This window comes from Vigna unguiculata, chromosome 5 (assembly GCF_037176805.1).
Source record: "Vigna unguiculata cultivar grain cowpea cultivar isolate G323 ecotype 2 chromosome 5, ASM3717680v1, whole genome shotgun sequence".
In the NCBI taxonomy this organism is placed as follows: domain Eukaryota; kingdom Viridiplantae; phylum Streptophyta; class Magnoliopsida; order Fabales; family Fabaceae; genus Vigna; species Vigna unguiculata.
Window position 1 is genome coordinate 47,096,160 of NC_140796.1, and position 17,537 is coordinate 47,113,696.

The following is a 17,537-nucleotide window of genomic DNA, read 5'->3' on the forward strand; positions in this document are numbered from 1 at the left end:
GCAATTAGTATAAAATTTTTATTTTTGTTTATTGTTGATGTTATTTTTCTTATCTCTATTTTTGTTGCGTGTAGTTATGACATATATCAGATACCCAACGATTTATTGTCTCCTCAAGCAAATTGAAAAATAATTTTTTATTACTAAATTTTTAACAACTTTCTCTTACTTGAAATTTTTCATTTTTTTCATTTTTTTATTCTTAATATTTCAAAACCATTTAAAAAATAACATTTTATATTATAAAAAAAAATTTCAAAATTTAGTTGTCGATCCAAGCAAATTATATCATCATGAAAGTAAGATCAGATCGGCAGAGAAAAATTCATGTTTTACAATTTTACTATGTCTCCAACTTTCAAAACTAGAAGCATATCTCACATGCAGATATTCCTCAAAGTTTCCTCAAAGCTGTTGGGAAACACAGGCCTAACGTGGTGCTTCTACATATCAGGACATACATTCACAAATTAACGTATTCAATACAAGTATTATCACTCAACCAACACTTGAAAGTATTATCAGTCAACCAACACTTGATTTTTTTTTTTTTTTACAAACTGTGATGAAAACTCCAAAAACAATTCTTTATTTTTATAATATTTTTTTGTTACTATCTTTTTCGCATTAATCGACGAGAAACTTTGATAAATATCCACTTAAAAAACCAACCTAAGCTATAAGAAAAAAACCACAAAGCAATAAGAAAGAATCACAGAAGTGACTTTTTTTCTGTTTTGGTAACAGGAATAAGATGCTTACTTATACAAGATAATTATATAAATAGTTACCGATTAAAAACGAAAAGAAATCAACAAAGGAAGGCGTGCGTCGACAGAGATAGGAAGCGAGAATTGGAGAAGGGTACGAAGCTGATATCGAACCCCTCATATGTCATAAAAGAATTCTTGAAACAACTTCATATGATGTTGTGGTAGGGCGATTGCCAAATACAAAGTGCCATCATTTGCTGAGCTTGGAGTTATGATTGTTAGACCCTCGTGTGCAATCCAGCCAGGTCTCATGAAGATTGGTCTCCCCCAACCAAAGTCAGCATCATAGATTGGAAACTTAGCCCAGCTATTGATACCAACATTTGGAGTCCAAAAAGTATGAGGTCCACGAACAAGAGCACTTAGATCAGGCTGTAGCTGTAGATAGTCAAGAGCCGAACTCAGATATTGGTTGTCCATTCTCATAATTGCATTATGGATTTTGTTTGCAGCATAGCATGTAGGTTTCGACAACAGATCTCCTACCAGTGCTGTGGGAATGGTGGAGAAGATGACATTGCCAAGGTAACCAGGAGGAAGAGCAGGTTCCAGCCTTGACCTTCCATCAATTGGAATATACAGTCTCGTTTCTTCCTCATCAGAAAGCCCTCTTGCTTTGCACACACATTTCCATATATGTGCTGCCAACATCTCATAACTGCTATACTTCATTGTGTTGCCATCTTCTTTGTATTTTCCCTTCAGTATGTTGACTTGCTCACCACTCACTTTTAGAATAGAAGCAACCACATCTGTGTTGGTGGTGGTGGTGGTGTTAATGCGGGGTCGTGAGAGCTGGTATTCGTGGTGAGGAAAAGCAGGTTGAGGTGGCTCCCTGGCACGAAGTAAGGTCCTGTCAATAAATGGAGGAACAGAAATGTCAATGCCACGAGCCACATCGGACCATGCATTGATGAAGTGAAGACTCGATGCTCCATCTGCTACATGGTGCTGTATACCGACTCCTAACGACACCCCTCCACATTTGAAATATGTTACCTGAATCCATGCAGTGCAGTGCGGTAAATATGAGTTTTATGTTATCCTTGAATAAGAGAAAGAAAAGGCACGCACCTGTAATACCACTATCGGATATGTTTCGATGCCGGCACAATAATCCACCGCGAGAATAAGGTTGCGATGGTGAAAGGTGTGAATGAAGTTGTCCATGGCAACGGTGGCATGAGCCTCGACGAAAAGTACACCCTGACCGTCACAATAAATCTCCACACGGTGGTCTTCACCGTGACGGAGACGGGCGGCCATTGGGTAAAAAAGGACGAGGGTCTTACTCAGAGCTTGTTTCAGAATGTTGGCGTTGAAGAAATTGGAAGCCCCGTTTGGTTTGTAGAAATAGACGGTGGGAGTGTGGTAATTCCTCACCAGTAAATCTATGTCTGAGTTCCACAACACCTTCCGCGGTGTCGCCTCCGCGGGTTGCACCATTATGGACTCCTTCACGCTAATCGTCATCAATTTCTGCTTACAATGCATGCTACCATTATCATGAAAAACCAGTATATTATATATATCCCTGTCTAAAATTACCATAATTCAATCAATGCTCTCACCAACTTCAACTTTCAACCACTTATTTATGATCTCTTTAATGCCAGAAGGTTTTGTAATTTGTTTTGGAAAATGATAGAGGTAGTGTTTCTCTTTATCTTTCTATTTAAACCACACTGTTTTACATTTTTCTTTGTTTCTCTCTGTTGGTATTAAATACAGTTTACCAAACTTTTCAGAGAAAATAACATCAAGACAAGCAAAGCCACGAGGTTAGGTTCAGTTGGCAAAATGAGCTTCTTGTGGACAAATACACTTTTCCAAAGTATGAGGAATTTTTATTTCACTTACATGGAAAAAGTAAATGGAGGGTACATTGGATCAGACAAATAGCATGGATTCTAAATGCCATAAAGTGCTAATTAATGACTCCATCAACCTCATCTTAACAGGGTTATTAGTTATGCCATCCATTAAACAAAATTAATAAAAATTAGACTTAAAATTAAATGATCTTTTAATTAATTAAAGAAAATTACCATCTTTAAAGATCTTGTCTTGAGCAAGGGCTGCGATTCTTTGCTTGAGAGTACTATTGTCCACATTTACAATAAAGTGCAAATTGTGTGAAATGACTATTTATTTACATTTTGGGTTTCTAAAATTAATCATGAAAATAATAAAAATGATTACAAAATATAGAAAGTACGAGCCAAACAAAAAAACCATGGAAAGACTTGACTTTCCCATATACACCTTCATTGAATTGATGCATCCATGGGCAGTTTCCAACATGCATTGAAAAACATGAAGCAAAATAGAAAACAATAGAGTCCACATTTTTTATTGTTTTTTTTATTATTTACTGGTAAAAATTAAAAATATACTATATTAATATTTTAAATATTTTTTTAATATATTTTAAAATATCAAAATTAATAATAATGAGTATATAACGAAAACATAATAGAGAAACCAATAAATCTAATTGAAAATCCAAATTTAAAAATAATGACAATAAAACAATAAAGAAGTGAAAGAATGTAAAGATATATCATACTTTTATTTATTTGAAAAAATTATACTTTAACTCTAATATTTTATTCTTTTTATTTATTGACATAGCTTAATATAAATTATTAATTTAAAATAAAATAAAATATTAATCAATGACATATATTAAAATAAGTAAAAAAATAAAAATAAAAATAAAATCAGACAAACATTCAGACATGTTTGTTGGACCCTTTCTTTTGATGCTACTGCCCCTGCCCCAGTGGAGGTGACTCTGCTGCATTTTCCATTTTCTTCAGCCTCTGTTACTCATAAACTTGCCTCAGTCTCTCTACCTCCCTCTTCAGTGCCTCTTGATGAGCTGCATTTGTATCATTACTTTCAATCATAAACTATTTTAACTACTTCCACACCTCACACATGATCTCACACAGACTTAAATACGAGTGTACAGAAAAAGCTTTCGCTGAAATCAATATAACTCTGCACTTTCATAAATGGTCTTTTCCTCGCAACTATGCTGGTAAAATAAGGAGAATCTGGAATACACTGATTAAGGAATAATCAATACAAATTAATTTTATATTTTTACACAAAAAATAAAATAATTAAATTCATTAATTAAAAAAATGTAAATATATATAACAAATTTTATAAAAACAAAAATATTCTTTAAAATTTTTAAATAATAAATTTCTTATACAAATAAGCACTTTAATTATTTATTTTTACTTTTTACATACTTAAACACTATTTTTCATTGATTTTTTTAATTTAAATTTTTTATGTTTAATTATATTTTAATTTTTAACAACTTATTTTATTATTTAATTATTTTTAACTTTTATTGGTAAATATTAAATAAAATATTAAACACAGTTATGGAAATTCATAAATATTTTTATACTTTAAATAAAATAAAATTACATCTATAAAGTATAAAATAATTACTACTCTCTCCTCCGTTACATTCTGAAAACAAATGTTTTTTTTTTTGTTCCATCTGATTTTAAAACATAACAAATCAACCAACACAAAGTGAAACAATGAGTTGATATTGATTTCCATCTTTTAAGTATGAAAAATGATAGTTTAACTCTCGATTGTTGACTCCAAATTTAATTACCTGATCGTTGAATTTTTTTGCAAAAGCCACTGTAAATAGGAGAAAAGGGTGTCGGAAGTAAATAGAGAGCCTCGTGAATTGGATTTTGATTTGTTTGGTAATAGGTGAGTTTGATGTAGTTTTATATTAAATATGAATTTAAGATATAACATTAAACGTGAATAAAGTCCAATATACTTTAACCTAATATATACTATCCTATTCAACTTAAATAGAATTATATAGTATAAATAATGAAAATTATTCATATTTTGATTAAAGTTATTACATAAGATAAAATATATAAATTGATCGTTTAGTTTTAAAATAATATTGTTAAATCAATTATTATATTTAAGTTATTGTTTTTTTAAAGTTATATGTATAAATATGCATCTTTCTCGAATCAAATTGATAACAAAATATATTTTCAGAAACCAGAACTGTAGTTTGCTTGTGATGATAAGATACAGAGGTAGTGGTTAGATACCATACACCATATTTACTATTTTTTCTTTTTATCTTTCTCTTTGTTTCTCTCTCTTAGTATTAATTACAGTTTAGTGATTATCAAACTTTTTAGACGAAAGAGATAACATCGATATAACATGATAATGGTATTTTGGTTTTTTTTTTTTTAATTCAATACTTTAATCACTTTTTAATTATTTATTTTAATTTATTTTAATAAGATGATTAAAAGTAGTTCAAAATATCATTATTTATATTATATACAATTTTAAATCTAACAAACTGTAATTTTTTATTAAAATAATATATCTTTAAAATTTGAATTTAATTTATTTTTTCACTAGCAATGAAGAAGTATCAATCAAACAGATTTTTCAACAAAAAATAAATAAAAAATCAAATTTTGAAACCTGAAATAAAATGAAATGTAAACTCTCTAAAAAATTATTTTCATTTCTTTTCGCTCTCTTCCTCTCATCCTTCCTTTCGCGCATCACTTTCACACAACATTCTTTTTGCTCGTCATAATCTATTCTTCACTCCAAAGTTTCTTCTCCATCAATGTTTTTTTTTTTTCTGGGAGGTTTTTCTTTTGAAACTTTTTTTTTTCTACAAGATATATGTATTTTTCTATGATTTTTTTCTGATGAAAGTTTTTATTTTTACTCAACAAAAACATTCATTTTTTTTTTGCATTTATCTGGGTAAAGTTCGAACATATTAATTTTTTTTTTAATTTTGGTTTTATTTAGATGAATGAAATGGTAGATAGATTAAAGATTTAAGAACTCTTGAAGAATAAGAGACAAGTCTCTCAAGTACAAAACTTAAATAAGATTTCATTTTTTCTATTCAACCATCACAATTGTGTGAATTTTTTCATTTTTTTTTTTGTTTTCTTATTAAAGTTTTGTTTTTTACTCAATTCTCGGTTGTTTTTCATGTTTATTAAAAGAGTCTGAGACAAAATTGAATCAGCTACACATAAGTATGGACTAAATTGAATCAAAAAGATATATATGGGGACTAAATTAAAATCAACACAATGACATTTGATAGTAACACTAACATGTGGCATTACATTGCCACCTAACACTCACAATGTCACGAGTTACACTAGGGACATGACAAGTGACATTTTTATTTTTATTTTTGTAAAAAAAATTAAAAATTAAAAAAATTGTTTTTTAAAAATAAATAAAAAAATAAAAAAAATCACATACTGGCACGTGGCATATCGTTATCGTTAACAGAGTTAATAATTTATGTCTGAAAAGAACCTAATTGAAGTATTTCTTCAAAAGTTGGATACAATTAGGGATGTCAACGGGGCGGGTAGGGTACGGGTAGTAGCTCCCCCGTACCCTACCCGTTGGATAAATATCTGCCCCGTACCTGTACCCATATCCGTCGGGTATCCGTTATGCGGGTACCTGTCTATTTTTTTCATATCCGCGGGTATCCACGGGTACCCGCGGGTATTTACAAAATTATTTAAAAAGTAAATATTTAATCATAAATTTAAATAAAATAAAATACATCAATGTCATAAATTTTAAATAAAGTTTAAACAAACTCAAGTCTATACAAGTCCAAATAATTATAAAAATAAATATAAAATGACGTTCAACACAATGAAAATTCTTTAATTAGTGTTTTGATCAACAAACCCACTTTCTACGATTGATTCAGATTCCTGAAAAATAATCAAATAATAAACTTCAACTGCTACGTGCCAAGTATTCTTATTTTGATTATCGTTTGACAACAAACATACCATAAACGTCACTGTCTATATAGAGTTTGATGTATATGCTCAATTTCAAATAAGGAAAAAAGAAGAATGTTAAGGAGGTGTACTTGGAAGAATACAACGTACCAATACTTAAAGTTAGAAAAATGAAGACAAAAGACAAGACAAGATGTGCAGCTAAGAAAAAATTAGGCCATAAAAGTTGTTTACTAATATATATATATATATATATATATATATATATATATATATATATATATATATATATATATAAGGGTATTTTTGTGAATTAAAATTTAGCGGGTACGGGTATCCACGGGTACGGATACTATGATACCCGTACCCGCCCCGTTAACATGCGGGTATCAAAAATACCCGTACCCGCGGGTAGCGGTTATCCATTTTTAATATCGTTTCCTACCCATTGCGGGTTTTATCCACGGATACCCGCGGGTACGGATATTTTTGACATCCCTAGATACAATTGACGTTTTTTTAAAAGCGGATACGAGATTGATACACCTCGATCAAAGTAGGTATTATCCGAATAATTAGACTTAAAATTTAAAAGAGGAAATGATATCGTATTTATTTCTCAACAGAGGCTCAGTACGTTTTATACAAGAGAGAAGCCGAACTCCATGAATAGATGTTAATTTTGCTTTGGCAGTCTACATATTTACCATTAGAACAGTAACTGTAATTAAGAATTAGCAGAGTAGTCCAAATTGAAGGTTTCCAAATGAATGTGGCATTTATAGAGTTCGTAGAAATTGGGTTTGTGTTCTTACATTACATTAATTTGGTACGAATTTAGGACCCTGTCTAAAGTACGAAGAAGATATTTTTACATAGTAGCTACTATTTGAGTTTGGATAAATGGATTTGAATAACGTGCAAGTGAGGCTAAATCTTTAATGTAGTAGATGGCCAAAATACTGCAAAATTACAAACACTACTGAGTGTACACGGAGCAACAATTAATATTGAGTTACAACCTTAATTAATTTACTTATAAGGTTTTTTAACTTTTGGGTTTGTTCACTTGAATAGATAGATTTAAGTAGATTTGAGAGTAAAATGTGTATTTTTTTAAGGCTGTGTTCATGGATAGATATGTTAGAAATATTTTAATATAATTTAAAAAATAAATAATTAAAATAAAAATTCTATTGTTACTCATGTTTTTATAGACCTTTAATTTATGGGTTAATGTTTTTTATGGCTAACGGTTATATTCTTATTACTATTTACTTCTTTGTCTCCTCTTACTACCTATAAATACCACTGAGGTGCCTGGGGAAAGACACAACCGTACACAACAAAACAACATAGATAACAAACACTAGAGTTCTCTAAAAATTGTTCTTCTAGATTTTTCTTTTTAAATGTTTTTCATGTTTCTGAATTTAGAAACTTGCTCAAGATAATTATCAGGTGATTCTTGAGTGCAATATGATTACTATTTCTAAACATTGTTCTTTGGTTGATAATGTTAGGTTTTTTAAGAAGGGTATCACTGGGGAGAACAAACACCAATGAGACCTGAGCCTAACCACATAAGACATTGACACCACTCTCAACCCAAAACCTTAAGGCGATGAGTTTATGGGTCTATATTCTTATATAGTGTTCTACTTTCTCATTTCTGGTCAATGTGGGACTTAGACTCACACTTGTATTCCTAACAATCTCCCCCTCAAGGGTGAGTCCCTTCAACCACATTGGTACACTCCCCCTCCAGCGGAAGCATTCCCAACCACGAGTACTTCTTTTCTGCCCTTTTCTGTACCGCCGTTCTTTCTTAACGGGACACGCTTTACCTGACCCACACTGTCAGGAAGACTTTCGATACTAGGACCATACTGCACTCGTCTGAGCCAGTTTTAACCATCGGCTCTGATACCACTTGTTAGGTTCATAAGGAGGGGAGTTTCACTGGGGAGATACAACACCAATGAGACCTGAGCCCAACCACATAAGATACTGACACCACTCTCAACCCAAAACCGACTCGTAGTGAAAGGGTTCCAATAGAGACAAGGAATTGACTTCATAGAAATTTTCTCTCCTGTTGTCAAGATGACTACCATCAGAGTTATCTTGAGTATAATAGCTGCAAAAAATCTTCATCTAGAGCAGTTAAATGTGACAACTGCATTCCTACATGGAGATCTTGATGAAGAAATCTTTATGGGACAACCAAAAGGTTTTGAAGTACAAGACAAAGAGAATCTTGTATGCAAGCTTCATAAAAGTTTGTATGGGTTGAAACAAGCACCGCGACAATGGTATAAGAAGTTTAATGAGTTTATGAGAAACTCATGATTTCACAGATGTGAAGAAGATCATTGTTGTTACATGAAGAAATATGTTGATAGTTATATCATTCTTGCCTTGTATGTTGATGACATGTTGATTGCTGGTGCTAATATGGCAGAAATTGACAGGTTGAAGAAACAATTGTCAGAAAATTTTGAAATGAAGGATCTTGGTCTAGCCAAGCAAATTCTTGGTATGAGAATTTTCAGGGATAGATCTAAAGGTATTCTAAATTTATCTCAGGAAAAATATATAGAAAAATTGCTTAGCAGGTTCAATGTTGGAGATGCTAAAACCAGGAATACACCTTTGGGAACTCACTTAAAGTTCTCAAAAAGGCAATCTTCTCAGACAAAGGAAGAAGAAAATCACATGTCTAAAGTGTCATATGCATATGCAGTAGGGAGCTTGATGTATGCTATGGTTTGCACCAGACCTGATATAGCACATGCAGTGGGAGTTGTGAGCAGGTTTCTATCCAATCCCCGAAAGGAGCATTGGGAAGGCGTGAAGTGGATATTAAGATATTTGAAGGACACTTCAAAGATGCATTTGTCCTTTAAAAGAAGTAATCTCACTTTACAGGGGTTTTCTGATACAGATTTGGGAGGTGATTTGAATGGTAGAAAGAGCACAACAGGTTATATTTTTACGTTGGATGGCACAACTATCAGTTGGAAGTCCAAACTTCAAGGAAAAGTCCCCCTTTCAACCACTGAAGCTGAATATATAACTATCTCAGAAGCAGCAAAAGAAGTTGAAAAATCTTCTAAAAGAATTAGGAAAAGGGCAAGATGAACCTTCATTGTTCAGTGACAGTCAAAGTACCATTTGTCTTGCTAAAAATCCAATTCTTCACTCCAGATGCAAACACATTGAATTGAAGTATCATTTTATCATAAACTTGATAAATGATGGAGATTTGATTTTGTTGAAGATTCCAGGTGCAGAGAATCCAGCTGATATGTTGACCAAAACTGTCACAACAACTAAGTTGAGGCTTTGCATTGCCTCAACTGGCCTTCGAGAAAATTGATGATGAAGGCACTACACTAGGTGGTAATGTAAATCAAACCCCAAGTGGGAGAATTGTTAGTATTATGGTGCTTGATTTAGTCCCACATCGCTTAGAATAGTGAGATGTGGTTCTCTATTTTACTATATAAGAGACTCTATGTAAAGCTTTAAGATACACCAGAAATACAAATACTTCCTAGTGTAGTCGTGGACGTAGGCATACACATTGTACGCCGAACCACGTTAAATTCTGTGTCTATTTTTCTCTCCTTTATTCTTTCCTTTATTGCCTTGTTCCTAACAGATAAATGATATATTTGTGATAACTTGTTTGAGTTAAGTGTTTTTATCTTGTAATAAAATATTGATAAGTTTTCTTTGATTATTACAAAATGTTAAGTTGTGATTTATGACATGTTATTGTTACAACTGTTGAGATGTTGATAAATTTTGGTTAGAGGCCATTCAAATTATAAAATTTTGATGCGCAAAATTAATTAATTAAAGAAGTGATGATACATGTCTTTATAAATGAGTTTTTGTGTGAAACTCATGGTATTACTCATTAAGTAACATCTTCATATAGTGTATGGTGTTAATATAATGGTACAACGAAAGAAAGGAAAAAAAATGCTTTGATATAATAAATGTTATGCTTCATGTTCTAGCTTGTCTTTGCCTATAAAATTATATAGGGTGAAATTTTATATCCTGCTTACCATATTTTGAACACAAAAGATTGTGATAAAACTTTTTATGAGTTATGAAAGAAAAAAGAACCACATTAAAAATATTTCAAAGTGTGGAGGTGTCTTGTAAAGGAATATACCTTTTAATGAGAAAAAAATCTTTGGTTATTTATTCTGATAAATTTCTTGAGATTATTGAATGATATATATTAATGTAAATTGGATATTGATTCTGGTGGCACTATATCAACTATTGGTTATGGTTATGTTTTAACCTTGGATGAAGGTGTCCTATCATGGAAATATGTTAAAAAATTATTGTTATGTCATGATCTACTGTGCAAGCATAAATTATTCTTTTTTCCAATGCATCCTGACAATCAAATTATTATATTTAAAGTTTTTAGTAAAAATGTCAATGAAATTGAAAAATTGACATATGAGAATGAAAGACAAATATATTAGAAACTTAATTACTCATGATATTATCTCTCTTGACTTTGTTAGGTTAGAAAGAAATGTTGCAGATCTGCTTATCAAAGGGTTGATGCATCAACAACAAGTATTTGAGTCGTCGAGGGGAATGAGACTATAGCCCATAAATTAGTTGCAACAATGGACACCTATCTCCATATGAATGGCGATCCCATGGAATGGAGTTCAATGGGTAACAACGAAATTGTTGTTGACTAAAGTACACCAAAAAAATTGATTAAATTTTATATCTCATTCCTATGGCGAGGTGTACTATAAATTGTTGCAATAATAAGGTTGAGGTATGTGCATTATTATGCGTATTTTATAAAATACCTCTTAATAAACCTAATGGTTAAGGTATGTGCATTATTATGCTTATTTTATAAAATACCTCTTAATAAACCCAATGACAATTATTGTAGGGGTGTGAGTCACAAACCACCCTTTGAAGGTTTACCTAGTGAGTGTGATGGTGGGTCCACCATTGTGAGACATGGACAAGTCTCTAAGTGACACTCATGAAACAAGATACATGCACAAGGTCATAACATGCACCCACTGATTAGAACCTATAATGAACACCCATATTGTATGTGTTATTTACTAAAACCTAGTCACAGGGGATGTAGTTCAAGACAATCAAGTCTCTGCATTTTCTCGGGTGGAAGTTTATAAGCACTAGGTGTAAGGGTCAGACCCGGAAGGTTCCTTACACTGAACTACAATATTTTGTTTAAAAAGATAATATATTTTTTTTTTGTTTTATTTTATTTTTTAAATTATGTGGGGGATTGTTAGAAATATTTTAATATAATTTAAAAAATAAATAATAAAAATAAAAATTCTACTGTTACTCATGTTTTTATAGACCTTTAATTTATGGGTTAATGTTTTTTATGGCTAACGGTTATATTCTTATTACTATTTACTTCTTTGTCTTCTTTTGCTACCTATAAATACCAATGAGGTGCCTAGGGAAAGACACAACAGTACACAACAAAACAACAACAGAGACAACAAACACTAGAGTTTTTCTTAAAAGTGTTATTCTTTATTCTCTATATTTTAAGATAGTGGTGTTCATAACACTCGATCGATATGACGGGTTGTTGTATCTTGGGAGAGAAACGCTATGATTTGAAACACATAATTGTGTATGATTGTGTATTTTTGTAGCCCTGTGCAGTACGAGCGTTTTCTCTCTAAAGATAGTGCTATGCGTGCCTCAACCCAGAATATTTTCTACTCCTTACCTTTTATCTTTTATTTATTATTGTTATTATAATTGTTGATCTCTGATTAATATTCATTGTTTTATATATTGTCTTAGTATTATTATTGATTTAATAATTATTATTATATTATTTCATATTTTTATTATTAATAGTATTATTTGAGTAATCATTTTCTAACAAGATAGATTTGGGAGAGAGTGTGAAGATAAATTTGTGTAGATTTATGTGGATGAATATGTGTATTTTTTTGTGTGGATTTAGAAGGTAAAATGAGTGAATTTGTAGATAAATTTAATGAAAGTTAATGATGATTTGAGTGATGTGATAAATAAAATAAAAAATTATAATAGATAAAATTTTAAAATTACTAAAATACCCTTGATATAAAAATATATTAAATCATTTTTAGATTAGTTAAAAATGTTACGTATTAAATACTATTATTTAATAAACTTTAATAAAAATTAATACAAAAATAAATTATATTATATTATTATAAATATTTTTATAATAATAATAATTATTTAAAATTATTAGTTAATATATAATATTATTATTATATATATTATTTTTATTATTTATTGTTGCATGCAATTTTTATTTTTCCTTTAAAAATAATTGAAAAAGTTTTTGAACTTATTTTTCTAAAATTTGAAATTTTTATTAACAAAATGAGAGCAAAACAATCCGCGTTGTAGTGTGCATTGCCATAATAATCTATCTATAAAGCAATGTTTCGTAAGGTTATAAATGTCAAATTGTCATTAATCCTTCCAAATATGTGCCTTTTTACGGAGAGATGAGATTTAGATGGTCATTCGCAAATCCATCTTTGGACATATGTGCAAATCATTTAAAAGAAACACAATTTTTTTTATCAATCATCTTTACAAATCCACTGATTTTAAGAATCATCATACGAACACCACTGTAAGGCAGTGTTCGTTTTGAGCGATGTTATTGTTATTACTGATTTGTGAATATGGATTGCAATACATGCACTTGTTCTCTTCACCTGATATATGCCACGAATGGGAGCGCAAATTTGCGGGATATAAAGATTATTTCATCCTCCCTACCAAGAGAAGATTTGAGGGTCATTTTTCCATCTTACTATTATAACTCTTGCACATGATTGGTATTTTGCATTCAAGTGTTCCTTCTTCTGGTTTCAGCTACTACTTTTAGTTGCTTTGCTGCCAAGATTCCTGACCCAAACTGTGTTGCACCACTGTAATGAAGATGTGTGCACCGGTGTATGTGTGAAGATCACTATGTGTGTGTGTGTGTGAAGATGTGAAATAAGGTGGTGAGTGAATGTGTGTGTGGTGTGTGAGTGCACCGGTTACATAACCAGTGTTGTGTGTATATGGTGTGTGTGTGTGTGTGTGTGCACCAGTTACATAATCTTATGTGTGGTAGGGTGAAACCCATTGGCAATGACACTACAGAGCAGTAGAAGCCACCAGAAGTGCAAGCATCCAATGAATCTGATATCTTTATATTTATCCGGATAATTGGATAATTGAGTCATTTGGTCTTGCATTTATTTGCTATCACATGCCTTGTGTGTGTTCCTTGTGTTGCCTGTTTATAAACTGTTTTAATATTTGCTTACTCAATACCCTATAAAAAGTTATTTTCTCTAGCTCACACTTTCTCTGTGTGTTGTGTTTTCTATTTAACCTTTTCTTCTTGCGATGATCACCAAAATATTTTGTGTGAGCAGATTTGGAAGCCCCTAATGATCACCATGTTAATGGAGATGTTGCTGTCTAGCTAAGCACGTAGGAGTATGCTCTTTGAGCATATGTTTTTAAAATGTCATTCTGTAATTCACTGTTTTGTGAGTAATCTTTTGCAAAATTGTTGCTCTTTGTAATTCTGTTTTCGGCATTGTTGTGTGTCTTAGATTTCATTTCCAGTGTATTTTTGGATGATTTCAACAGTGAATCCTCATATGTTTTGTTGCGTCTCATGCTCTATTTATTTATAATTATGTGAAGCTTTATTAGAACTATTCTATTAAATAGGGATGTCACGATAAAAAGCTACTAGATTAGAACTTTATATTTTTGGATGTTTTTAACACATTTTAATGTATAAAAAATTATTTGTAATAAAAAATAAAATATCAATAAACTATTAATCTTTCATATAAAATATTTAACTGAAACACGTTAGAATAAATTATTTATAAGGATAAAAGCTCTAAAGATTCATTAGAATGAAAGTAAAATTCTGAAGTCTATTTATAAAACAGTAATTTTGAAAAATTGATTAGAATAAAATTAAAATTTAAGTTGCTCATTTCTAAAAAGGATACACTCTGAAGATGAATTGAAATCAAATTATGGCGCTTATTTGTAAAAGGAGTAATGTTTAAGAGGTTAAGTATTGTATTTTATATGATTATTTAAAATTTAAGCATAAGTTAGTTTGATGTTATAAAAAAATTAATTATATATTTATTTTAAAAGTAGGGAATTTCTTCTTGCATTTCCATATTTTCTTCTTGCAACTCTATAATTTCTAAAATTTCAATTATACTCCTGCGTACTATAATTATAGTTTTGGATTGTGTAATCCATAGATATTTTAGATTGTACAATTTAGAATGTCAAATTTACATTTTGGATTGTACATTCCATAATACACACTGATTATCAAATTCAGAGCTTACATTCTAAGTTTTTCATTGTAAGTTCTTCCTTACACTTATCCCATCGTGGGGTCAATAACGAAACCATCGGTTCCTTAGGAATGATAATGGAATCTTCGATCTCTTAAACCTCTTTATTGGAGATTATTTGCTCATTCCCCTTACACCTCGATTGGAGGACTTATGTTCCTACCACATACTCAATAGTCTCACATCATTTAGAAGTCGAGGAAGTCTAAGGCAGTTTAAATACTTTTTCCTCCTTCCACCTCTCGAGACACCTTTTAAGGACAAAATTATGACGAACAAGCTCCAAAGTGGACAATACCTCATATGTATGGTGATTGACAATGATTCTATCATCAGACTTGGAATCAGATCATTTCCATTGATTTTAATGAAGATTTGTGAATGTTTTTAAGGATGGAAGTGGAAGAAGATGAGGTGGAGGTGGAAGAAGAAAAAGATGGGGTGGAGGTGAAGGTGGAGATGGAGGTGGGAGAAGATGTGATGATGTTGGAGGTGGAAGAATAAGATAGGGTGGAGGTGGAAGAAGAAGATGAGATGGAGGTGGAGGTGGAAGAAAAAAATGAGATAGAGGTGGAGAAAAATATGGAAGTAACGTGAGGGAGGAGGAGGGAAGAAGAGGAGGACAAATTTTATTTTTTAAATTCCGTATGGGATGCCGTAAGGAAACAAGGGGTGCAGGAAGAAATTCCCTGCTTATGGTTAAGATGGTCGAGTAATCAATTAAGTCCATGAAGCTGACCTCCAGCGCAATTATGGGTTAGTTTTGAATCACAACGTTGTTGGGCCATGTAAATATGCAGCAGTAAAAATTGGTCCAACTCAGGTTTTCTTTGAGTGAACAAGGTATGAAATGACTTTTAAAATAAAAAATATTTGTAATATTTGTATTTCATATAAAATACAGTTTTTAATTTATTTTATGATAATAAAAAATAATAAAATTATTATTATAATAATAATCAAAATAAATTTTTTACTACATCATTTTTTTATAGAAATACTTATAAATATAAATAAATATTTAATTTTATTATAAATAATTTTATTTATATCATAAATATTTTTTTAATTTTAAATAGTTATTTTAGTTTAAAAATATGGTTACTCAAAAGATAAGATTAAATGATAAAATCATCTATACTCTAAAAAGAAGAATCCTATATAAATTGTTTTCTTTTGATTTCTAAAATAACTTTTCGATAAAATAATTTTCAGAAAATAATGATTGATAAAAATATTTCACATGGACTAAAAAGAATGGAATAACATATGTATTAAGTAGTTATTTATTATTGAACAAAAGTCACATGGACAACAAATAATGTTGAATAAGAACTATAAGTCCATAATTTAACATTTTTTTCATGAATTTTAGCTAATACAAATTATGATATAGAAATATCAGTAACTAATTTTAGAGATAAAAAACAATTAGTCACTATAGCAATCAATTTAGGTATCAATTTATAAACTAAAAATTAATGATAATTAAAATAGTTTATAATGCGGGTTGATTTTAGACCCGACTCGTCTCATCTGGGTTGAATCCGTGGTGAACCGGGTTGGCTCACCAACCCGTAGATAAAAGGTCACACAAGTATTTTTTATTTATTTTTTATTAAGTTGGGCTTTATATTTGGGTCATGTTAGATTGTTTTTTTATCCAACACATAAATAATTTGTATTTTTTTATTTTGGTTTGTATTTGGATTGTATTAAAGTTTATTTAGATTTTAATTAGAATTACAATTTAGTTTTGACTGAAAAAAAATAAAAAATGATATTTTTTTTTAATTAAGTGAATCCGTGAGCCAACCCGTTTAACCCGTCAACCCGTGGTGAGCCGGGTCAGATTCAAATTTTTTTGGCTCATTAAAAAGTGAGCCGAGTTGAGTTGACTCACTAAATCATCAACCCATGGTGGGTTGAGCCAGGTCGGACTGGGTTACCCATTTTTACAGCTATGATGTTAATCTTATATTATTTTCTATAGATTAATTATGCACATGTTGGGCCTCAACACCCAATATAATTGCTTGTTAAAGTTATTGATCCAGACAGCTAACGTAGCCCATCAACAAGAGTCCAGTTAGGTCTTAAAGGATCCTAGCTTATCGAGGTATGCAAGTTAAGGAATTTCTTCCTACACCCCATGTTTTTTTTCCTTCACCCTATAATCTTAGTGAAATAACTTAAGTACTCTTTCTTTAAAATTGTATATCCCATGTTATCTTACAAATTTGTATTACACATTATATAATCCAGAACGTAAACTTGTATTATGGATTATGTTATTCAGAATATAAATTTGCATTAATTATAGATTGTATTATCCATAATGTAAATTTGGATTATGGATTGTACAATGCAGAATGTATTTCTCATTCTCAATTGTTTTTGAAATTTGTACTATCGATTATACAATTCAAAATGTAAATTTGTATTATGAATTATACAATTCAAAATGTATTTTTACATTT

General features: G+C 30.7%; 2 protein-coding genes across 2 annotated transcripts in view; both read right to left on the reverse strand.

Annotated features, from left to right (window-relative positions):
* Positions 1-673: 673 nt before the first annotated feature.
* LOC114185954 (shikimate O-hydroxycinnamoyltransferase-like) lies at positions 674-2,267 on the reverse strand. Its single transcript, XM_028073944.2, has 2 exons — positions 1,848-2,267; positions 674-1,772 (listed from the first exon to the last, which is right to left on the reverse strand). The coding sequence occupies exons 1-2, from the start codon at positions 2,265-2,267 to the stop codon at positions 888-890; spliced, it is 1,305 nt and encodes a 434-aa protein (XP_027929745.2). The 3' UTR covers positions 674-887.
* A 1,295-nt stretch (positions 2,268-3,562) lies between these two features.
* Positions 3,563-17,537, reverse strand: part of LOC114183652 (basic leucine zipper 34-like) — a 71,641-nt gene continuing 57,666 nt past the window's right edge. Inside the window, exon 4 of the mRNA XM_085672932.1 lies at positions 3,563-3,657. Within this exon, the coding sequence (XP_085529058.1) occupies positions 3,602-3,657 (56 nt within the window). The 3' untranslated portion in view covers positions 3,563-3,601. The remainder of the gene's footprint in view (positions 3,658-17,537) is intronic.